Genomic DNA, 16,165 nt, shown 5'->3' on the forward strand with positions numbered 1-16,165 from the left:
CGTTCAAAGATAAGAATTGTTGAATACCCCAATTTGTCAGTGTTCGTGGGAAGGACTAAAGTAACACAATGTTAACGGAATGAGGAAGTTTATAAGAGAATAATAGCCGAGTCCCGTGTGTCAGTCTGTTTGATTAATAAAGATGCGGCTCACACGCGTACTTGAGCACCTCTAATGTTTTTTAAGACTTTGTGGCCTCCCGGGCTGTTAAAGTTATACGAGACTCCATTTTGAAGCTAAACGGGGACGGCAATACACAGCTGTGGTGTGGACAGAAGGGTCCGGGGGTATTCTGTACATTGATATCAACCGCTGTAACAACAATAACTGTATAGCCAGGGGGTTTTCTCAGTGCCTCCTTATTGATTTATTAAATAGGGAACTTCCATTTACATACATTATTCTTATGCATGTAACCTAAGATGGAGGAAGTGACGCCCTTAACAGGGAATAAGGGGACAAATGGCGCGCTTTGACTGGTATGGTGCTGGTCATGGGGGTGTACCTGACAGCTAAATAATTTTTAGTGCGGTGAGCACGGTAGCGGCATTGTGCAGATCCAACGCCACAATATAGGGAAACCTTAGCACATGTATGCAATGACACCCTGCAGGGAGACCGGCTACCTCCCATTTAGGGGGGACCAAGTCTGCATTTTTTCAACAAGGTATTTTTTTTGTATTAGATGGAGGGGGGTGGTGGTGGAGAGCTTTACCGATTGGCTGTTGAAAGAGGGAGAGAGAGACAGGCAACGAAAGAGGAGAGAGAGAGTCGGTCAGGGCTTGTATCAATATAGCTGAGGGCAGGTCGGTAGCTTACAAAACAATAACGTATACAAATATATATTTATATAAATATATTTTTAAATTCGCATTAATCATTCACAGAAAACAAGTATCATGGGTACTTTAAGTCTTAGAATGTAAGGATGCGAAATCCATCGTTTTCTAAGTAGGAAGAAAACGGGCAGATTGAAGTGAAGGCTCAGTGAAGTGATTGCAAGTCTGAGGGGGAGAGAGAGAGAGCGAGAGAGAGCGCAGGAGTGAGTGAGAGAGAGAGCGAGAGAGAGGGAGTGGGGAGACCATGAGCACAGGACGTAGGCCTAGCCGTGGTGGCGTGGTGCAGATCCGCTTTCACAAATTGGAAAAAACGGACGGTAGAGGTCAAAATTTCAAAAGATTTGCACCGGTTTTATCATAGGTGAAGTGTAAATGGTAAGAATTTGATAGATTGATTTAGATCAGTGGAGGTATTTTCTTTATTTTGCGCGGTTCCCGAGTTGGAACAAATCGGTTTTTTTTTCCTTTGGTGGGCATGCATGTGCGCGAGCTCGCGTGTTCTAGTGCACGCGCGTGCGCGGGTTTCTTCTCGCCAGTGTGACAGGGCCGTGTGAAGGATTTAGTGGGTGAGTACTGCAAGTGTCAAGACTTCATGATGCTAAAAGTGCAAGGTAGCCATGTTTTGTTGTCAATATGAAATAGTTGCTCAGGCCTTTGAGTATATAAAGTGAAAGTCAGATACATTGCTTCCTTTTTTTTTTTTCTTGTAAAGAGCGACATGAATGTGTGTGGTAGGCAAGGCCGTCCAGAGGCTGAATCATTTGCAGGGCTTTATCCGCGACGGAAAAAAGTGACCTTCTTTTTGCTGTCTCGTGAGCAGAGGGTGGAGGTAGTATTTATTTGGCAACGATTGACCAATGCCATGACTATTCAGGTGTAAGTGTAATAGTAGTAATTTAACCTCCCCTCCCCAAAAAAGTGACGTGAATCTAATAAAGTATAATGCTGAAATATGCCTAGCCACACAAAAACAGTTGTCTAAATTATGTCTGTTTTTAACAGTTTCAACCATTTATATCCATTCTAATGCATAATGTATTGTTTTGCATTACAAAAAAATTAACTCTTTGTATTTTCACAGGATGGAACCATGAAGGCATGGATCAGACATGTGAACTAACAGTCAATGATGTGTTGATTCCCTATTGTAATGCCCTGCAGTTTAAGCCTAATTGTGACCGTGCCCCCCTTGAAAGTGGCTATGGGGCAGTGGGTGGCATAGGTTCCACCTGTGGGATGCAGGTATCCACAAGTACAGTTCTTAAAAACGGAAGTTCACATACATTTGATGAGCAGGATTCTTCAGACTGCTATATTCCCCTGCGCAAGTTACAAGATCTAACATCCATGGTTAACCGGACAGATTTGGGATTCAGAGAGAGAGAGCAGCAAGAACTCAATGATTTGCACATTCAGGACTCAATGGGGACAGACTTCATGTCAGATTCCCAAATTCTGTCAATGTCCCCCAAGAATAGTGACATTGTTTCAACAAGGCAAGTGGTGGAAATGGCCTGGCCCTCTCTTGCTGTCACTAATCATAGTAAAGAATGTGTAAATATAACTTCGAATGGCTGTTTGCACTTAGAACCAACTGCATCTGTGAATCAAGCACAGAGTAGTGATGGTGAAATGGAAGAAAATAAAGGAGGTCATATAGAAGAATTTATGTCAGACTCTGATAAATGTGAAAGGATAGCTAAACAAGATTTTGATTTACTTCCGGATATGTTTGATAAACCCAGTTCTCAACAGAAATCCAATTATGAAACTTCTATTGATGTCAGCTGTTTGTCTGAAACTAGTTTGCCTAATAATAATGTTGATGGTTCAGTGTCAGATACATTGGATTCTGCTTTGGAAAGTTTGGATATGGTTGCAGAAGGTTCAGAGTGTGATTTGGGATTATTGCAGAGCATTACTTCTGGGACAAGGAACGGAGGAAATGAGAAAGCAGAGACTCGTAACAGGTCTGACACTCCAAGTTCAAGAAAGTCCAGCACTCGCGTTAAACCTGAACAAAGCAGAACTGAGTTGCGTGAGAAATCTGCAGATGCATCTCAATCAAGTTCTGTAAGATCCTTTTGGTTTTTTCGAAGCTTTATATATTTGAAGTTTTTTATGATTAAAAAAGTATCTATATCACATTTTCTTCTGTTAGGTATGTAAGCTTTTAGACCTAACTAGATGACATTCCTGATTCATGCTCATCTTATTTCTTTTCAGAACTCTTTCATAAAATCACAGACCTAAAGATGTTTTGCTTTGCTTTTTTTAGTAACAGTTCCTGAAAATAACTTTTTTTTTTTAAATCTGTTAGTTTAGTTATTTATTTTTGTATCAAATGAATTGCTTTTGGAAGATATGGTTCCATTTTTGTTTTTTGAGAAACTTTTTTTTTGCATAGTACACTTTTGTAGTTGCTGTAGTATACGTAATTGGTCATTTGTACACAGTCAAAATAATAAGGTATTTTTATCATGTATTCCTAATTAGAATGAATATGTAGTTTTTTTTTCTCTTGTTCATTTCAGAATGTGAGGAAACAACCTTAAGCCTGTTGGAAACATTTTCTCATATTATTATGAGTAATAAGAGTAACAGGAATTCATTTTATGCTGTCAGTATCTAGCTTCCAACTTCCTGATGCAGTTGTTTTAACTTTGAAACTGAAGGACGATGAATCTAGTTATAATTTCCTGCATATTTAGCTAGAAATGGTTTCTTCTTTACATTAATCATACGTTGGGAGTATTCTTCTATCTTGCCACTTCTTTCAATAATTATTATTGCTGGTCCTCAGAAAAATTGATTAAAACCAAATTTTGCACTTTATGGTCTTTTATACACTTGAGTTTTATCTGTCTTATATCGAATTGGAGTATTGCTGCTTCAGTTGGATTAGAAGTCAGATTTGTAGCATATTTTTAAAGCCATCTTGCTCTATCCAGAATCCACCTAAACCATAATGAGAGTAAGCCAAAAATTTTATAGAATACATAATGCTGTAAAGAAAGTTAAAAAAAAAAAAAAAAAAAAAAAAAAAAAAAAAAAGTGCTAAAGTGGGAACCTAAAAATTACACTTGTATAGACTTTGTCCTGCATATTTAAAATATGTAAAAAAAATTACTGTGTATACATAAAACACTCCTTGTCATAGTTTTGCTTTTATGATAACAAAATTTAATGAAATTTAAATATATCTGACCTATAAAATATCTGCTATGCACAAATCAGAAAAACTGCAAAAACTGGACGCATTTCATCTTAGTCCTACTGCTTTTTACTCTGCTTGACATATTTACTTGATATCCTAAATAAGTTCAGCTTTGACTTATAGAACAATAAGAACAACATAGAACATTCAAATGCAGGAACAACACTACATCTTACCTTAAAGAAATGATTACAAGAAATTAAGCGCATGTGACCCATCAGGTCATCTTAAAAAAAAAAAAAAAAAAATTGGGAGTGGTCTCCCCTAGACTTTCTTGTATACTCAGATATGGGGATGGATATTTGAGGAGTAAACTGCAAGACAATGATTATATTTTTATATTCTGTACATTAAAGAACCATCAACAACAAATCAAATTAATATATTGAAAAATTATTATAACAGTAAAGTTGAATAAATCTGCAGCTGCTTGAATAAAAAAAGTACCACTTCTGGTTAGCGGAAATAGCTCAAAAGTTGATAGAAATTAACTTTTGTACCTAACACTTGTATGCAAAATTTGTTTGACCTAACTGAAAGCATACTCATATTATCATGTTTACATACATACACACACACACCGACATAATTCCAAAAATGGTATTTTCAGACTTCAGGAGGTCCAAAATGTCGCAATTCATCAAAATCTCGTGGTTTAATTTTTGAAAGATTACAATACTAACCCTATACTTTTTATATAAAAAAGTAAAAAAATAAATAATGAATACATCATTAAAAAGAGGGTACAAAACAAAACCTAAGACTCACCACTGCATACAGACTTTATAACAGTTTATAGAGCACTTTCACGTCATGCCAGTAGCAGTGAACAGTAATGCTGATCACTACACTACAGTTTGGTTAGAATTTTTATTTTTTAAGACTTTTGGTGAATTTGCCCGTAGGGATAAAGGGCTATGCTATCTGTAGATCCAGAGTAAATATTACATGTAATACATTGGTTTGATTTTACTGAAAACGTTTGCATAGGGTAGGGTGGTATTTCCTATAACTGCATGTGTTCAAGTTGGTGACAGAGGGCAGGAAAAGATTTTGTTTTGTCAGTAGCAGCAACAATGTGAGTGGGGAAAGAATCTGCTCTTTTATCCATTTGAGTAGAACAAAATAATTTAATTCTTTACAGGATTTTGGTTATTGCTCATCTTTTGCAGCTCATTAAACAATAGTAACATTTTTGCTAAACTTCATAATCACAGCTATAATTATTTCATTGTTGTAGGCTAGTGATGTGATTGTTTTTATTGTTGTACATGTGGGGAGTGGATGTTGCAACCAGGGTTTACATATATTCGTTCATAAAATTGTTCATGTATCGTTGTACACTTAATCATTAGTACTTTTTTTTTTTTTTTTTTTTTTTTTTGATTTCAAAAATTTATTTCAAACTGAAAATTATGGATTTTATTATAGAATTTTTAATTGTATACATTATATTTGGCCACACCTAGCTGAACTATTAACAATTTTACTAATCAATTATTTGGTCAATTTTAATTTTTTGATTATTCAGTGTTTTAAAAAATACATTTGTGCAAAGATATAAGCATTTTATTCAGTAATATGTTTCTTTGCACAATGCCAAAATTCATTGTAACAAGTATCAGTACTAACATTTAGGTCAAGCTTAACATTTTTAAGGTAGTTTTCACAAAGAGTAAAAAGCTGAAACCATTGCTAAGTATTAACAAATGTTGTCTAGAATGCATTGTTTGATTTTTGTTTGCCACCAGCAGGGAACACAAGATGAACAGAGTGTCATATATTTCAAATCTCCTTTTCTCTGTACTGTACAACATTGCTGTCCATCCCTGTCCTTAAAAGAAATATTTTGCAAATGAAGTTTTGCATATTGTTGATGATTTGGATTCTTTACAGTCAGGTAGTAGTTTTGAGGTGCCTAAAGAAACAGAAGAAAGTGATATTGAGATTATCCACAAGTGTGAGTGAGAGAGGGATCATATACCAAAATGTTTTCTTTTCAGGTGCTCCCACACCAAGTGAACTAATTTTCACAGATCTTGCAAGAGATGGATTTCTTACCAGATATGAAGTTGAAATGACTCCATACTTTTTTAATTTCCTTGATCTTTAACCCTCTGGGGTATTTACATCTTCCATCACTACAATATCTCAAAAAGTGAATAACATTTCTCTTGGTACGTCACTTCATTTACCAAGTACAGTATGTAGCAAAGCATTTAATCAATAGCAGAATTCCTTGGTAACAATTTGTACGATTCATTGTTATGAAGTTGTATTTCCCATACAATGCTATTACACTCTGACAGGCAGATTTTGGGAGAGAAAAAAACAGCAACAAAAAGTTCAGACTTGGTACAAATTACTGAAATTCCTTTTAACATATAGGCTTAATTAAAATCACTCAATTTTAATAATTGCATTTTGTCAAATTGCGATTTTGATAGGAAATCAATTAATCATATAGCTCTTCTACCCAGTAACCTGAGCACTTTGACATGCCAGCTGTAACACAGTTTCACAAAAATTGTCAATTTCTTAGTGTTAGATTGAATTATTTGTACCATGAAAAGGAATATAAAACAAATGACTGTTTTGGTGATTAGGTAAATATGCACTCTGGGCATGGAGCTAGAAACCTGAAACCATTTCACTTCAATGTGCCCACCACTCTAACAGCTGATGGGTGTTCACACAGCAAAAAAACAACACAACACAAATACTAACTTACACCTAGTGATACTCGCTTTATAAGTTAGTCAAATACATTTTGTAAATAAAAATACTTTCTCTAAGTCATGAAGATCATTTTCATCATTTCACAAAACAGATTACTGCCTCTGTGTGCATTTGTAACAAGGTAGAAATAAGAAGCAATAGACTATATATTCAGAATGTTCAGACAGATATGGGGTGTACTTTAAAAGATTGTACACAGTGCCGCAAAATTCATTCTGAGTTTTTAGTGATTCATTTAGACATGCGCATTACCTGCATTTAAGTGTAATATCAGCCTTCTATTCATCAGGTTTTGGAGCTTCCTGTTTTTTTTTAAATTAGCAAATTTTACAAGCCTGTATTTAATTGACAGCAGCATCACTACTGTTTCCCTATAAGTGTTGGTTTGCAAAAAATTCCAAATTGGATAAACGTACTTTCAATGTGATTTCTTTTTATTTTTTTCAAGAAGCCATCTATATTCCCTAAACATACCTTAATAAGAATAAGGTATCTTGGAGCCAGATTATCGTGCTGAAGTGAACCAGCCATGTTTAGGAATCCATATGTGACAGCAACAACTTAATGCATATACATACACCCACACATCTTCACAATAGAACATCCAAAACTTTTCAGATCCCGCAGACTGAGTATGTTTAGACTATAGAAGAGACCCATGCAAATATAGTGATTTTTAAAATATTATTTTATGACCGTCTCCTGTTGGACAGGTACTCTGATAAGGGATCTTCAATACCGTTATAAGGTGCCCTGTAAAACATTAGGGCTTTGTGATAGTCAAGTTTTCATATCAATATCATCCATCCATCCATCCATTTTCCAACCCGCTGAATCCGAACACAGGGTCACGGGGGTCTGCTGGAGCCAATCCCAGCCAACACAGGGCACAAGGCAGGGAACCAATCCTGGGCAGGGTGCCAACCCACCGCAGATATCAATATCAATGATGCACAATTTAATTCGTTTTCAGATATTGGAGATTTGTCCATCAGAACAAAAAATTCAAATCTCTACAACTGCAGCTTCCCTCTGTCAATGTTCTAAATACAGTTACTCCATTAATGCGAGAAGCCAAAGACCATCTTAAACAACAGCATGCAGTACTTAAGAAAATACCGCTCAAGTCAAAGTGAACATAGGGGTTGGAAAAAGATATAACTTGGCACTTGCCTGTTTAGTTAAAGCATTTTTGCACTTTCCACAAAATAGGATATTTGAAGCAGAAAGAATAGGAATGGTTAGTCACTTGTTCATAAGTGTTAAATGCATTCAAGTTTATGTTTAAAACTGACTGTAACCTTGTTGTTTTTTTTTTTTTCCCTCTCACCATACCAATTGTTTTCTCCAACACTTGTAGCTTTTTATTCTTGTTAAGGTTGTACTGTTGAAATATGCAAATAAATGTGTATATGAAGTTGAGGCACAGACCACCAGACTGCAAATTTTTGGTCTTTGGTTACTGCAGTGAAATTAGGACTATATGATTGCTTCTGCATGGTTAGAGGATCTGGTACTTGTCCCCTTTCTGAAGAAAAACCCAAACTGCTTGGCTTTCTTTGTAATTGTGCCCTGCAAAAGAACTGGTACATGGACTTCTTGCCTTAACACTCAGTGCTGCTGTGATAGTAGCCAAGTATTTTTACTTCAGTAAAATTAAGTATTGACTTTGGTTATTCATTCCTTTAAAAAGTAATCAAACTATGTAACCCTTGTTACTTTTAACATGTTACGGCTTCAGAAATTGTGCTGCCGAACTTAGCACTGTATGTTCATTTAATGAATATAAATTTAGTGATTTAAAATATTGGTACAGATTATTTCAGCCAGTAGAAGGAATAGTGCGATAGCCCAAGCATTTGCCTCAGGAAATTTAATCTTTGTGGACGCCTCCACTGGTGACTGCTAAAAGTATGTCCAAAACTAAGCAAGTCTAACAAAGTGCAGCAGATGCGTGCAGACTAAAAAATCCTTAACTTTAACCTGGTTAAGGGTTTACATGGCTCCATAAACTGTTAGTTATGTAGAAATCTACCTCTGCTAACCAGGTTTCTCTTAACTGGAATAAGGGTTTACATGGCATTTTAGAAACCAGGTTTCTGTGAATCACCGGATTAGTAAGATGCATGTAAATGCACTGAATGTTAAAGTTACGCTTTTATAATGTAAACCAATGCACACTTATGGGACATTTAAAATTTATTCAAGAGTTAATGGCAGCTGTTTATGGACCAGTAGCATGGGATTTCTTAAAGGGAGACTTTCCATAAGAGATCTTCTTCAGAATGATTTCATCTTCCACACATTTTAAATATGGGAGGATTTACTGCAATTACATGCAAAAATGTTCATTTCCATTTCTGTTTTCTTAATGCTATATATTGATTTTGCCTTGAGTGCAACTTGATATCAAAAAGTCAATTGAAAATACATGGATAATATTCAGATTGACATAAATATAATCTCCAGATTGTCAGAGGGACTCACAAAAGCAGTTTGATATGAACAGCTGGCCACTGTTTAAGATTACTCATTCCATCTGTTTATTGCTAAATGTGCCTATTCTAGTCCAGGGTCCAAAGAAATAATACCCTAGTGCACTGGACACAAGGTTTAAACCGGCGGTTCTCAAAGTCGATCCTGGAGGCCCACTGTGGCTTCAGGTTTTTGCTTCAACCAGATTCATAATCAGTGACAACTGATAACACCGATTTCAATTAATTAGCTGTTTTTTTTTTCTCTTATTCTACATTAAGAAAGCACAGAGGCATGATTTTTACATTTATAAGACATTTAGAAATATTTCTGCTTTTGTTGCTTTCATTATATTTTACCCTTTCTCTGTGCAGTTTTCTACCTTCATTGTCTCTTAATAAAGACAATTAAAAACAAGCAGAGCAGACACCTAGGCAAATGACACTAAATCATGAAAGACTGCAACTACTTCAGCGTTAGGCCCACTAATTACCAAACCGAGTTTTCTAATTTCTATATTATTCCCAAAACACAGAATCTGGGAAATAACAGTTCACTTAATTAGCTCAGGATTCCAATTTAAAAACAGAAGCTGGTTGGAACAAAAACCCGCAGCCACTGGGGGTCCCCAGGACCGACGTTGAGAATCCCTGGTTTAAACCACGTGTCTGTTGTCTGTTGTAAACCAATGTCTGTTTTCATTGCATGGTATACTTGCATGTACACACACCCATCAAAGCAATATGTATACAGATCATTTTAAATTTGCCAGTTCATCTTATGTGCATGTGGGGTTTGGGTGGAAAAACATGTGGACAATATGAGAATGTGCAAACTATGACGTATCTACAGTAGCCTTATCGGAAAGCCTTTTTACTCTGTACATTTAAATTGATTCGCCATTATTCTGTTAAATTCTTTCATGTGGGATAGTTTAAAAAAAAAAATCACAGTTAAAATCGGGAGAAAAATCGATGTTGCATAGATGGTGTAAGGTGGCCAGGAAACAGAAGGTTTTTGGCAGGCACAAATTTGGGGCAGCAGCTGGGTCACCCCGTTTAATTTCCACAAAATACAGCCGTGTAGTGTCAAAACAAAAACAGAAATGTGGCTTGACTGCATGTGAGTTTTTACTTCAGATTTGGATTTCTGTCCTCCCTCTTTTGCTGGTTAACATCTGATGCTAGGTTCTATGGCCATCTGGGTTTTATATCATTGGTATAGGAAAGGTTGGAGGCTTGGGAGTGGAGCCAGGTAACTCATCAATGCTACAGGGGAAAGAGAAGATAACATTAATGCCGGCGCCTCTCTCATCCTGGGGTGGAAGTACTTACTTTTCCAGAGTCAGGAGGCTGGTCCCCAAGTGCATATTGTAACAATAGGTTAGGGTGAGGCTTATTTGTGAGACAAAACAATACTGATACTGTATGATCCTTAGAACCTTTTGTATAATAGTGTATAATAGTGTTCAACAGATTCATAGAAACATAAGTTTGAGGTAAGCATTAAATGCAATCCAATTTTTTTTTTTAACTGACTAAACATTTTATTGTTTATTAGGATAGGTATGTGCACATGAAGCTTAGTATTATGCACTCACTGTTCCAAAATTTGTTCACGTGGTTGAGTAGTTCTGTAACTCTGCTTTGAGAGGACTGTTGAGGATGCAGATTGTTCATCCAACCAGTTCTTAATTTTGATAACATTCTGTTTCCCATGTTTTCTGGCATTGTGTTAATTATAATTTCCTACATGGTATTTTTTTTATACAGGAATTTAACAGTTTTTTTTACAAAGGAAAGAAATTTTATGTTAAACATGCCTGTTAAGATTTTCATTGTTTATTTTTATTTTTTTTATTTTAGCAATTAAAAATAGTATTTTTGACATACAGGAAAAGACCATTCAATCTGTCAAATTTTTGTAGTTCACTAATAGCTAATGCATTCCAGAATCTCATCCAAAAACTTTAAGAGCTGTCAAGGCTTCCACTTCATTTACATAACTCAGTAGATTGCTCTAGATTCTCAGAACTGTTTGTGTAAAGAAGTATTGCTAGCGTCTGTCTTCAGTACACCATGCCTTCCCTTACTCCTTAATATGCACCAGTGTCACCGAGTATGTGATCCACTATTTAACAGATAGAAGTCTGCTGGAAAAATAGAAGAATTTATAAGACCTGGATTAGGTGTCCAGGCAGGCTTCCTTGGGACGCACTTAATTATGCTTTCCTCAACAGCTTCAAGTACTGCACACCATACTCCAAGTGCAGCATTACTAGCACATTATACAGTTTGAATATAAAATCAAGGAACATTGTGCTCAAAGATTTTGCAATATAACCTACTGTTTTATTTGCGTTTTTATTTTCTTCAGTGCATGGTCTAGATAATGAGAATGTTGCACAATGTAAACCCATAAATCCTTTCCATAGGTTGAATCCTTAAGGTTGGCGTTTCCTGTCTTTTTATTTATATTTTTTTTTCCTTTTGCCCTCTCTGTAGGACTTTTCTATATTGAACTGCATTTCCAAGTGTTTACCCAGTTCTTTTTGAATTGGTTTTCTAACTTTCTCATCATCTGCTCTTCCTCCAGGTTTGAGGACCTCTGCAAATGAGAAGTTTATTACTTATATCAGAATTGGTGTCATTAATATAAATTAGAAATAGTGACTATCAGAAGTGGCCTGGTGTTCTGGCTAATTTACCTGCTTGAAATTTAGTTTGGTATATTCTCTTTAATGTTTGTGACATCTGCTTTAAAAAGAATCTTTGTTATGGAACTAAACTCATAATTTTGTTAAATGCTTTGGTTTTGTTTATGACTCCAGTTGCATGTTCATAAAAATCTAATAGTTGACTTGGCAGTATTTTTCTATTATAACCTCATGCTGATGTTAGTTGGTATATTATTAGAAGAATACACAATTTACATTATTTTGTATGGGAAAGGAGTGAAGTTTATTTTTTCTCATTTTGTCTCCCTTACACTGGTGACTTCTCAGTTACCAGGTACTTTTCCCATATTCTCGTGACTGTTGGAATATGCTTAATAAATTTTTATACACAACCTTTCATTTTCTTCAACACTTCAGATAAAATACTCTTGTATTTTAAAACTGAGAAAACTGAGCTTGTTTTTACTTCCGCTTTGAGTAAGGACTTTTTTTTAGGGTAAACTAGAAAGTATGTGTTCAGTTTCTACATAGGTTAGGAATACCCAACACACTGTTCTCCAGTAGCACTGCCACATCTATTTGCTTGCAGTTTCAGTGTTCAAATAAAAAAGGGGCAACATGTTAGTAATAATCAATCAGTAAACCCCCGATTCTCTAAAGAATCGCAAATCCAAGAATGGCAATTACTTTCTGTTCCCTCCAATCTTTGTAGGGATGTAAGATCATGGAAGGTGGGAGCATCATGGGAAAGCTTTCATTTAATGAAAGAAATATATTTGTAGTAAAGCTGTTTTCTTTTTGGAGCCATGACTCGTTTGGTTCTGGTCTTTCAGAAGCGCGTTGTAGGCAACTTCGTTCATTGTTTTTATCCACGCAGTCTCGTTTTTGTTTTTCTATGGGTGTGTTGTTAGCTAGATGTCGTTTGCTGTTAGAAATCATAATTGAACCCCTGACCGCAGGCACTGTGGAGTAGCTGACAGCTGGCACTGTCAGTAGTCACCACTACCTCAAGTTTAAATACATACACATATATAGATAGATGCCGCATTCACTGTGTTTCCCAGTAGACACGATACGTGAGCCTTATTGCGAGTGGCAAAAGTGCCATTTAAATTAATACAGTTAGATGTGGAAACCGGGTTTTCTGATGAAAAAACAATAACGTTTAAAACAGTATCGTTTACATACAGCAGATTTTGGCGAATTGTTTAAATGCAATTATTAATATCCATTTATACACTAATAATGGCAATTATTAAATAATAATAATAATTATTATTATTATTATTATTATTATTCTTAACCATTCCTCCCATATAAGTAACATTTCGGGGACTGCCTTCACACTCCTCTCGCTCACTCAGATCTTGTAATTTGAGAGTATTCAGTCTGGCAATATGGTGCAGCCTTAGTTTGTGGAAGACAGACACAACTAAAGACATGAGCATAAAAAGATGGTTGTCAATTTCAAACTGTGTTTCCTCAATGTGCTCCTTGAGAAAAAACATCATCAAGTTTGAGACATGTTAACAGCTAACAACAATCTACATAGTGACTAAATATGTTTAGCCAAAACGTTATTTGGAGGCTCACTTGAGCACATAAATGCATAGCTTTGCTAGCTTAGCCTGGCTTAGCTAAAGTAAAGATTATAAAACGGGATTTTCTAACGGCCAAATATAACCAAAACAATTGTTCAGCCTTACCTATGAAATGTAATCCCCCAGGATCTGGTTTGGAGCGTACAGCGGTTTGTACAATCCCAAGCAGCACATTATTCATTACTTCACTCCACAACAGTGCCACTCACAATATGGCGGTGACGTTGACATACGATTCTGCTAGTCATGAGGCGTCTAGTTATTCTATGTCAATGTTTAAATATGTCACCATGGCAACTTGTTGGCGTACACGCTTTATGTCAAGTTTAGTTTACAGGTTGTGTTGTGTTGTTTGGGCGCCACTTACTGACTGTGGGAAGCCGCTGGGTTTGACTGTTGGGTGCTGTGCGAGTGCGCGTGCGCTTTTGGCATGGGTTGCGTCTGGCGCCCCGTGTATATATACAACCTTCGTAAACATTACTAAACGAAGGTTTTCTATGCGGTAGTGTGCGCGTTCGGGTGGCGGTTGTATTGTGACCTGAAGTTTAGTTTACAGGTTGTGTTGTTTGGGCGCTACCTACTGAGTCTGGGAAGCCGCTGGGTTTGACTCTGGGGCGCTGAGTCGCAGTGCGTGTGCGCTTCGATGCATCCGTCGTCCTGCATCCGTCATCCTGCGTCTGTGCATATATACAACTGTCGTTTAGTAATATAGATCTGGCTTTTTATCTGTGCTCATACATGCAGTAAGGATTATTAAGTAACTGTTAAAAAAATAATAGTACACAACTGTGGTTCTCAAACTTTTTTTTTTTTCTTGTGGTCCTCTCCAGAGTCTTACTCATAACTGTTGCCCCCCCCCATCCCCCCCCCCATATACAAGTAGGGTGGCCATTTCTGAAATTCTTTTTATACATGAGCAGATGTGGCAAACCAAAATAAAGCCTTAATCTGTCTGCCAATCAACAAAACCAGAAGAGATAAATATTAATACCAAAAGTTAAAGGTAAAATGCTGTCATTAACTGATATGCCTCAATATTTTGAAGTAAAGGCCAGAATTTCCAAAAAGAGGGCAAAGTAATTTTCCCTTTTGAGTTGGCGCTGGATGGAGGATAGTATGCTGAAATTTTGGACTTTTGGCCACTCTGTATACAAGGCATTTCATTTTTAATGAATGTTAGTACTGCATTGGATTAGGGGTCCAAAAATAAGAAAAAAAAAATAAAGAAATGCAAACATAGGTCCGAAAACATTTATTTTATTGAGATATAATTAATTAATTTTTTTTTTGGTTTGTGAGAACATCGATCAGCTATGTTTTAAGTTTAAACAAAAAAATCAGAAATATTTTCTAATAATGCAAACAGAACAGGAGATTGAAGACTGCAAAGTGGTGGCAGGAGAAAGTGTAGTTAAGCAGCATAGGATGGTGGTCTGTAGGATGACGTTGAAGATCAAGAAGAGAGAGAGTGAGGGTAGAGCCAAGGATCAAATGGTGGAAGTTGAAAAAGGAAGACTGCAAGGTTGAGTTTAGGGTGAAGGTGAGACAGGCACTGGGTGATAGTGAAGAATTACCAGACAGTTGGGAAACTACAGCAGATGTAGTAAGGGTGACAGCAAGAAGAGTGCTTGGCGTGACATCTGGACAGAGGAAGGAGGAAAAGGAAACCTGGTGGTGGAATGGGGAAGTACAGGAGAGTATACAGCTGAAGAGGATGGCAAAGAAGTGGGATAGTCAGAGAGATGCAGAAAGTAGACAAGAGTACAAGGAGATAAGGTGAAGGGAGAGGCGGCGAAGGCTAAAGAAAAGGCGTATCATGAGTTGTATGAGAGGTTGGATGCTAAGGAGGGAGAAAAGGACCTGTACCGATTGGCTGGACAGTGGGAGCGAGCTGGGAAAGATGTGCAGCAGGTTAGGGTGATAAAGGATAAAGATGGAAACGCACTCACAAGCGAGGAGAGTGTGTTGAGCAGATAGAAAGAGTACTTTGAGTGGCTGATGAATGAAGAGAACGAGACAGAGAAGAGGTTGGATGATATGGAGATAGTGAATCAGGAAGTGCAACAGATTAGCAAGGAGGAAGTGAGGACAGCTATGAAGAGGACAAAGAATGGAAAAGCAGCTGGCCCAGATGACATACCTGTAGAAGCATGGAGGTGTTTAGGAGAGATGGCAGTGGAGTTTTTAACTAGATTGTTTAATGGAATCTTGGAAAGTGAGAGGATGCCTGAGGAGTGGAGAAGGAGTGTACTGGTGCCGATATGTAAGAATAAGGGGTATGTGCAGGACTGTAGTAACTACAGAGGGATAAAATTGATGAGCCACAACACGAAGTTATAGGAAAGAGTAGTGGAAGCTAGGTTAAGAAGTGAGGTGATGATTAGTGAGCAGCAGTATGGTTTCATGCCAAGAAAGAGCACCACAGATGCGATGTTTGCTTTGAGGGTGGTGATGGAGAAGTATAGAGAAGGCCAGAAGGAGTTGCATTGTGTCTTTGTGGACCTGGAGAAAGCATATGACAGGGTGCCTTGAGAGGAGATGTGGTATTGTATGAGGAAGTCAGGAGTGGCAGAGAAGTACGTAAGAGTTGTGCAGGATATGTACGAGGAAAGTGTGA

At 37.0% G+C, this 16,165-nt stretch overlaps 1 protein-coding gene across 4 annotated transcripts in view; it reads left to right on the forward strand.

Annotated features, from left to right (window-relative positions):
* The first annotated feature begins 299 nt into the window (after nucleotides 1–299).
* LOC114660282 (histone-lysine N-methyltransferase, H3 lysine-36 specific-like) overlaps nucleotides 300–16,165 on the forward strand; it is a 153,791-nt gene continuing 137,925 nt past the window's right edge. The window contains exons 1-2 of one of the 4 annotated variants that reach the window (XM_051933835.1): nucleotides 300–667; nucleotides 1,921–2,912. In XM_051933835.1, coding sequence (XP_051789795.1) covers nucleotides 1,938–2,912 — 975 coding nt within the window. In that variant the 5' untranslated portion in view covers nucleotides 300–667; nucleotides 1,921–1,937. Of the gene's footprint in view, nucleotides 668–723; nucleotides 807–861; nucleotides 1,406–1,920; nucleotides 2,913–16,165 lie in introns of those variants that run through there. The other 3 variants (XM_051933834.1, XM_051933833.1, XM_028812893.2) reach the window with 3 other exon arrangements.

The sequence above is a fragment of the Erpetoichthys calabaricus genome, chromosome 11 (assembly GCF_900747795.2).
Source record: "Erpetoichthys calabaricus chromosome 11, fErpCal1.3, whole genome shotgun sequence".
Lineage (NCBI taxonomy): Eukaryota > Metazoa > Chordata > Cladistia > Polypteriformes > Polypteridae > Erpetoichthys > Erpetoichthys calabaricus.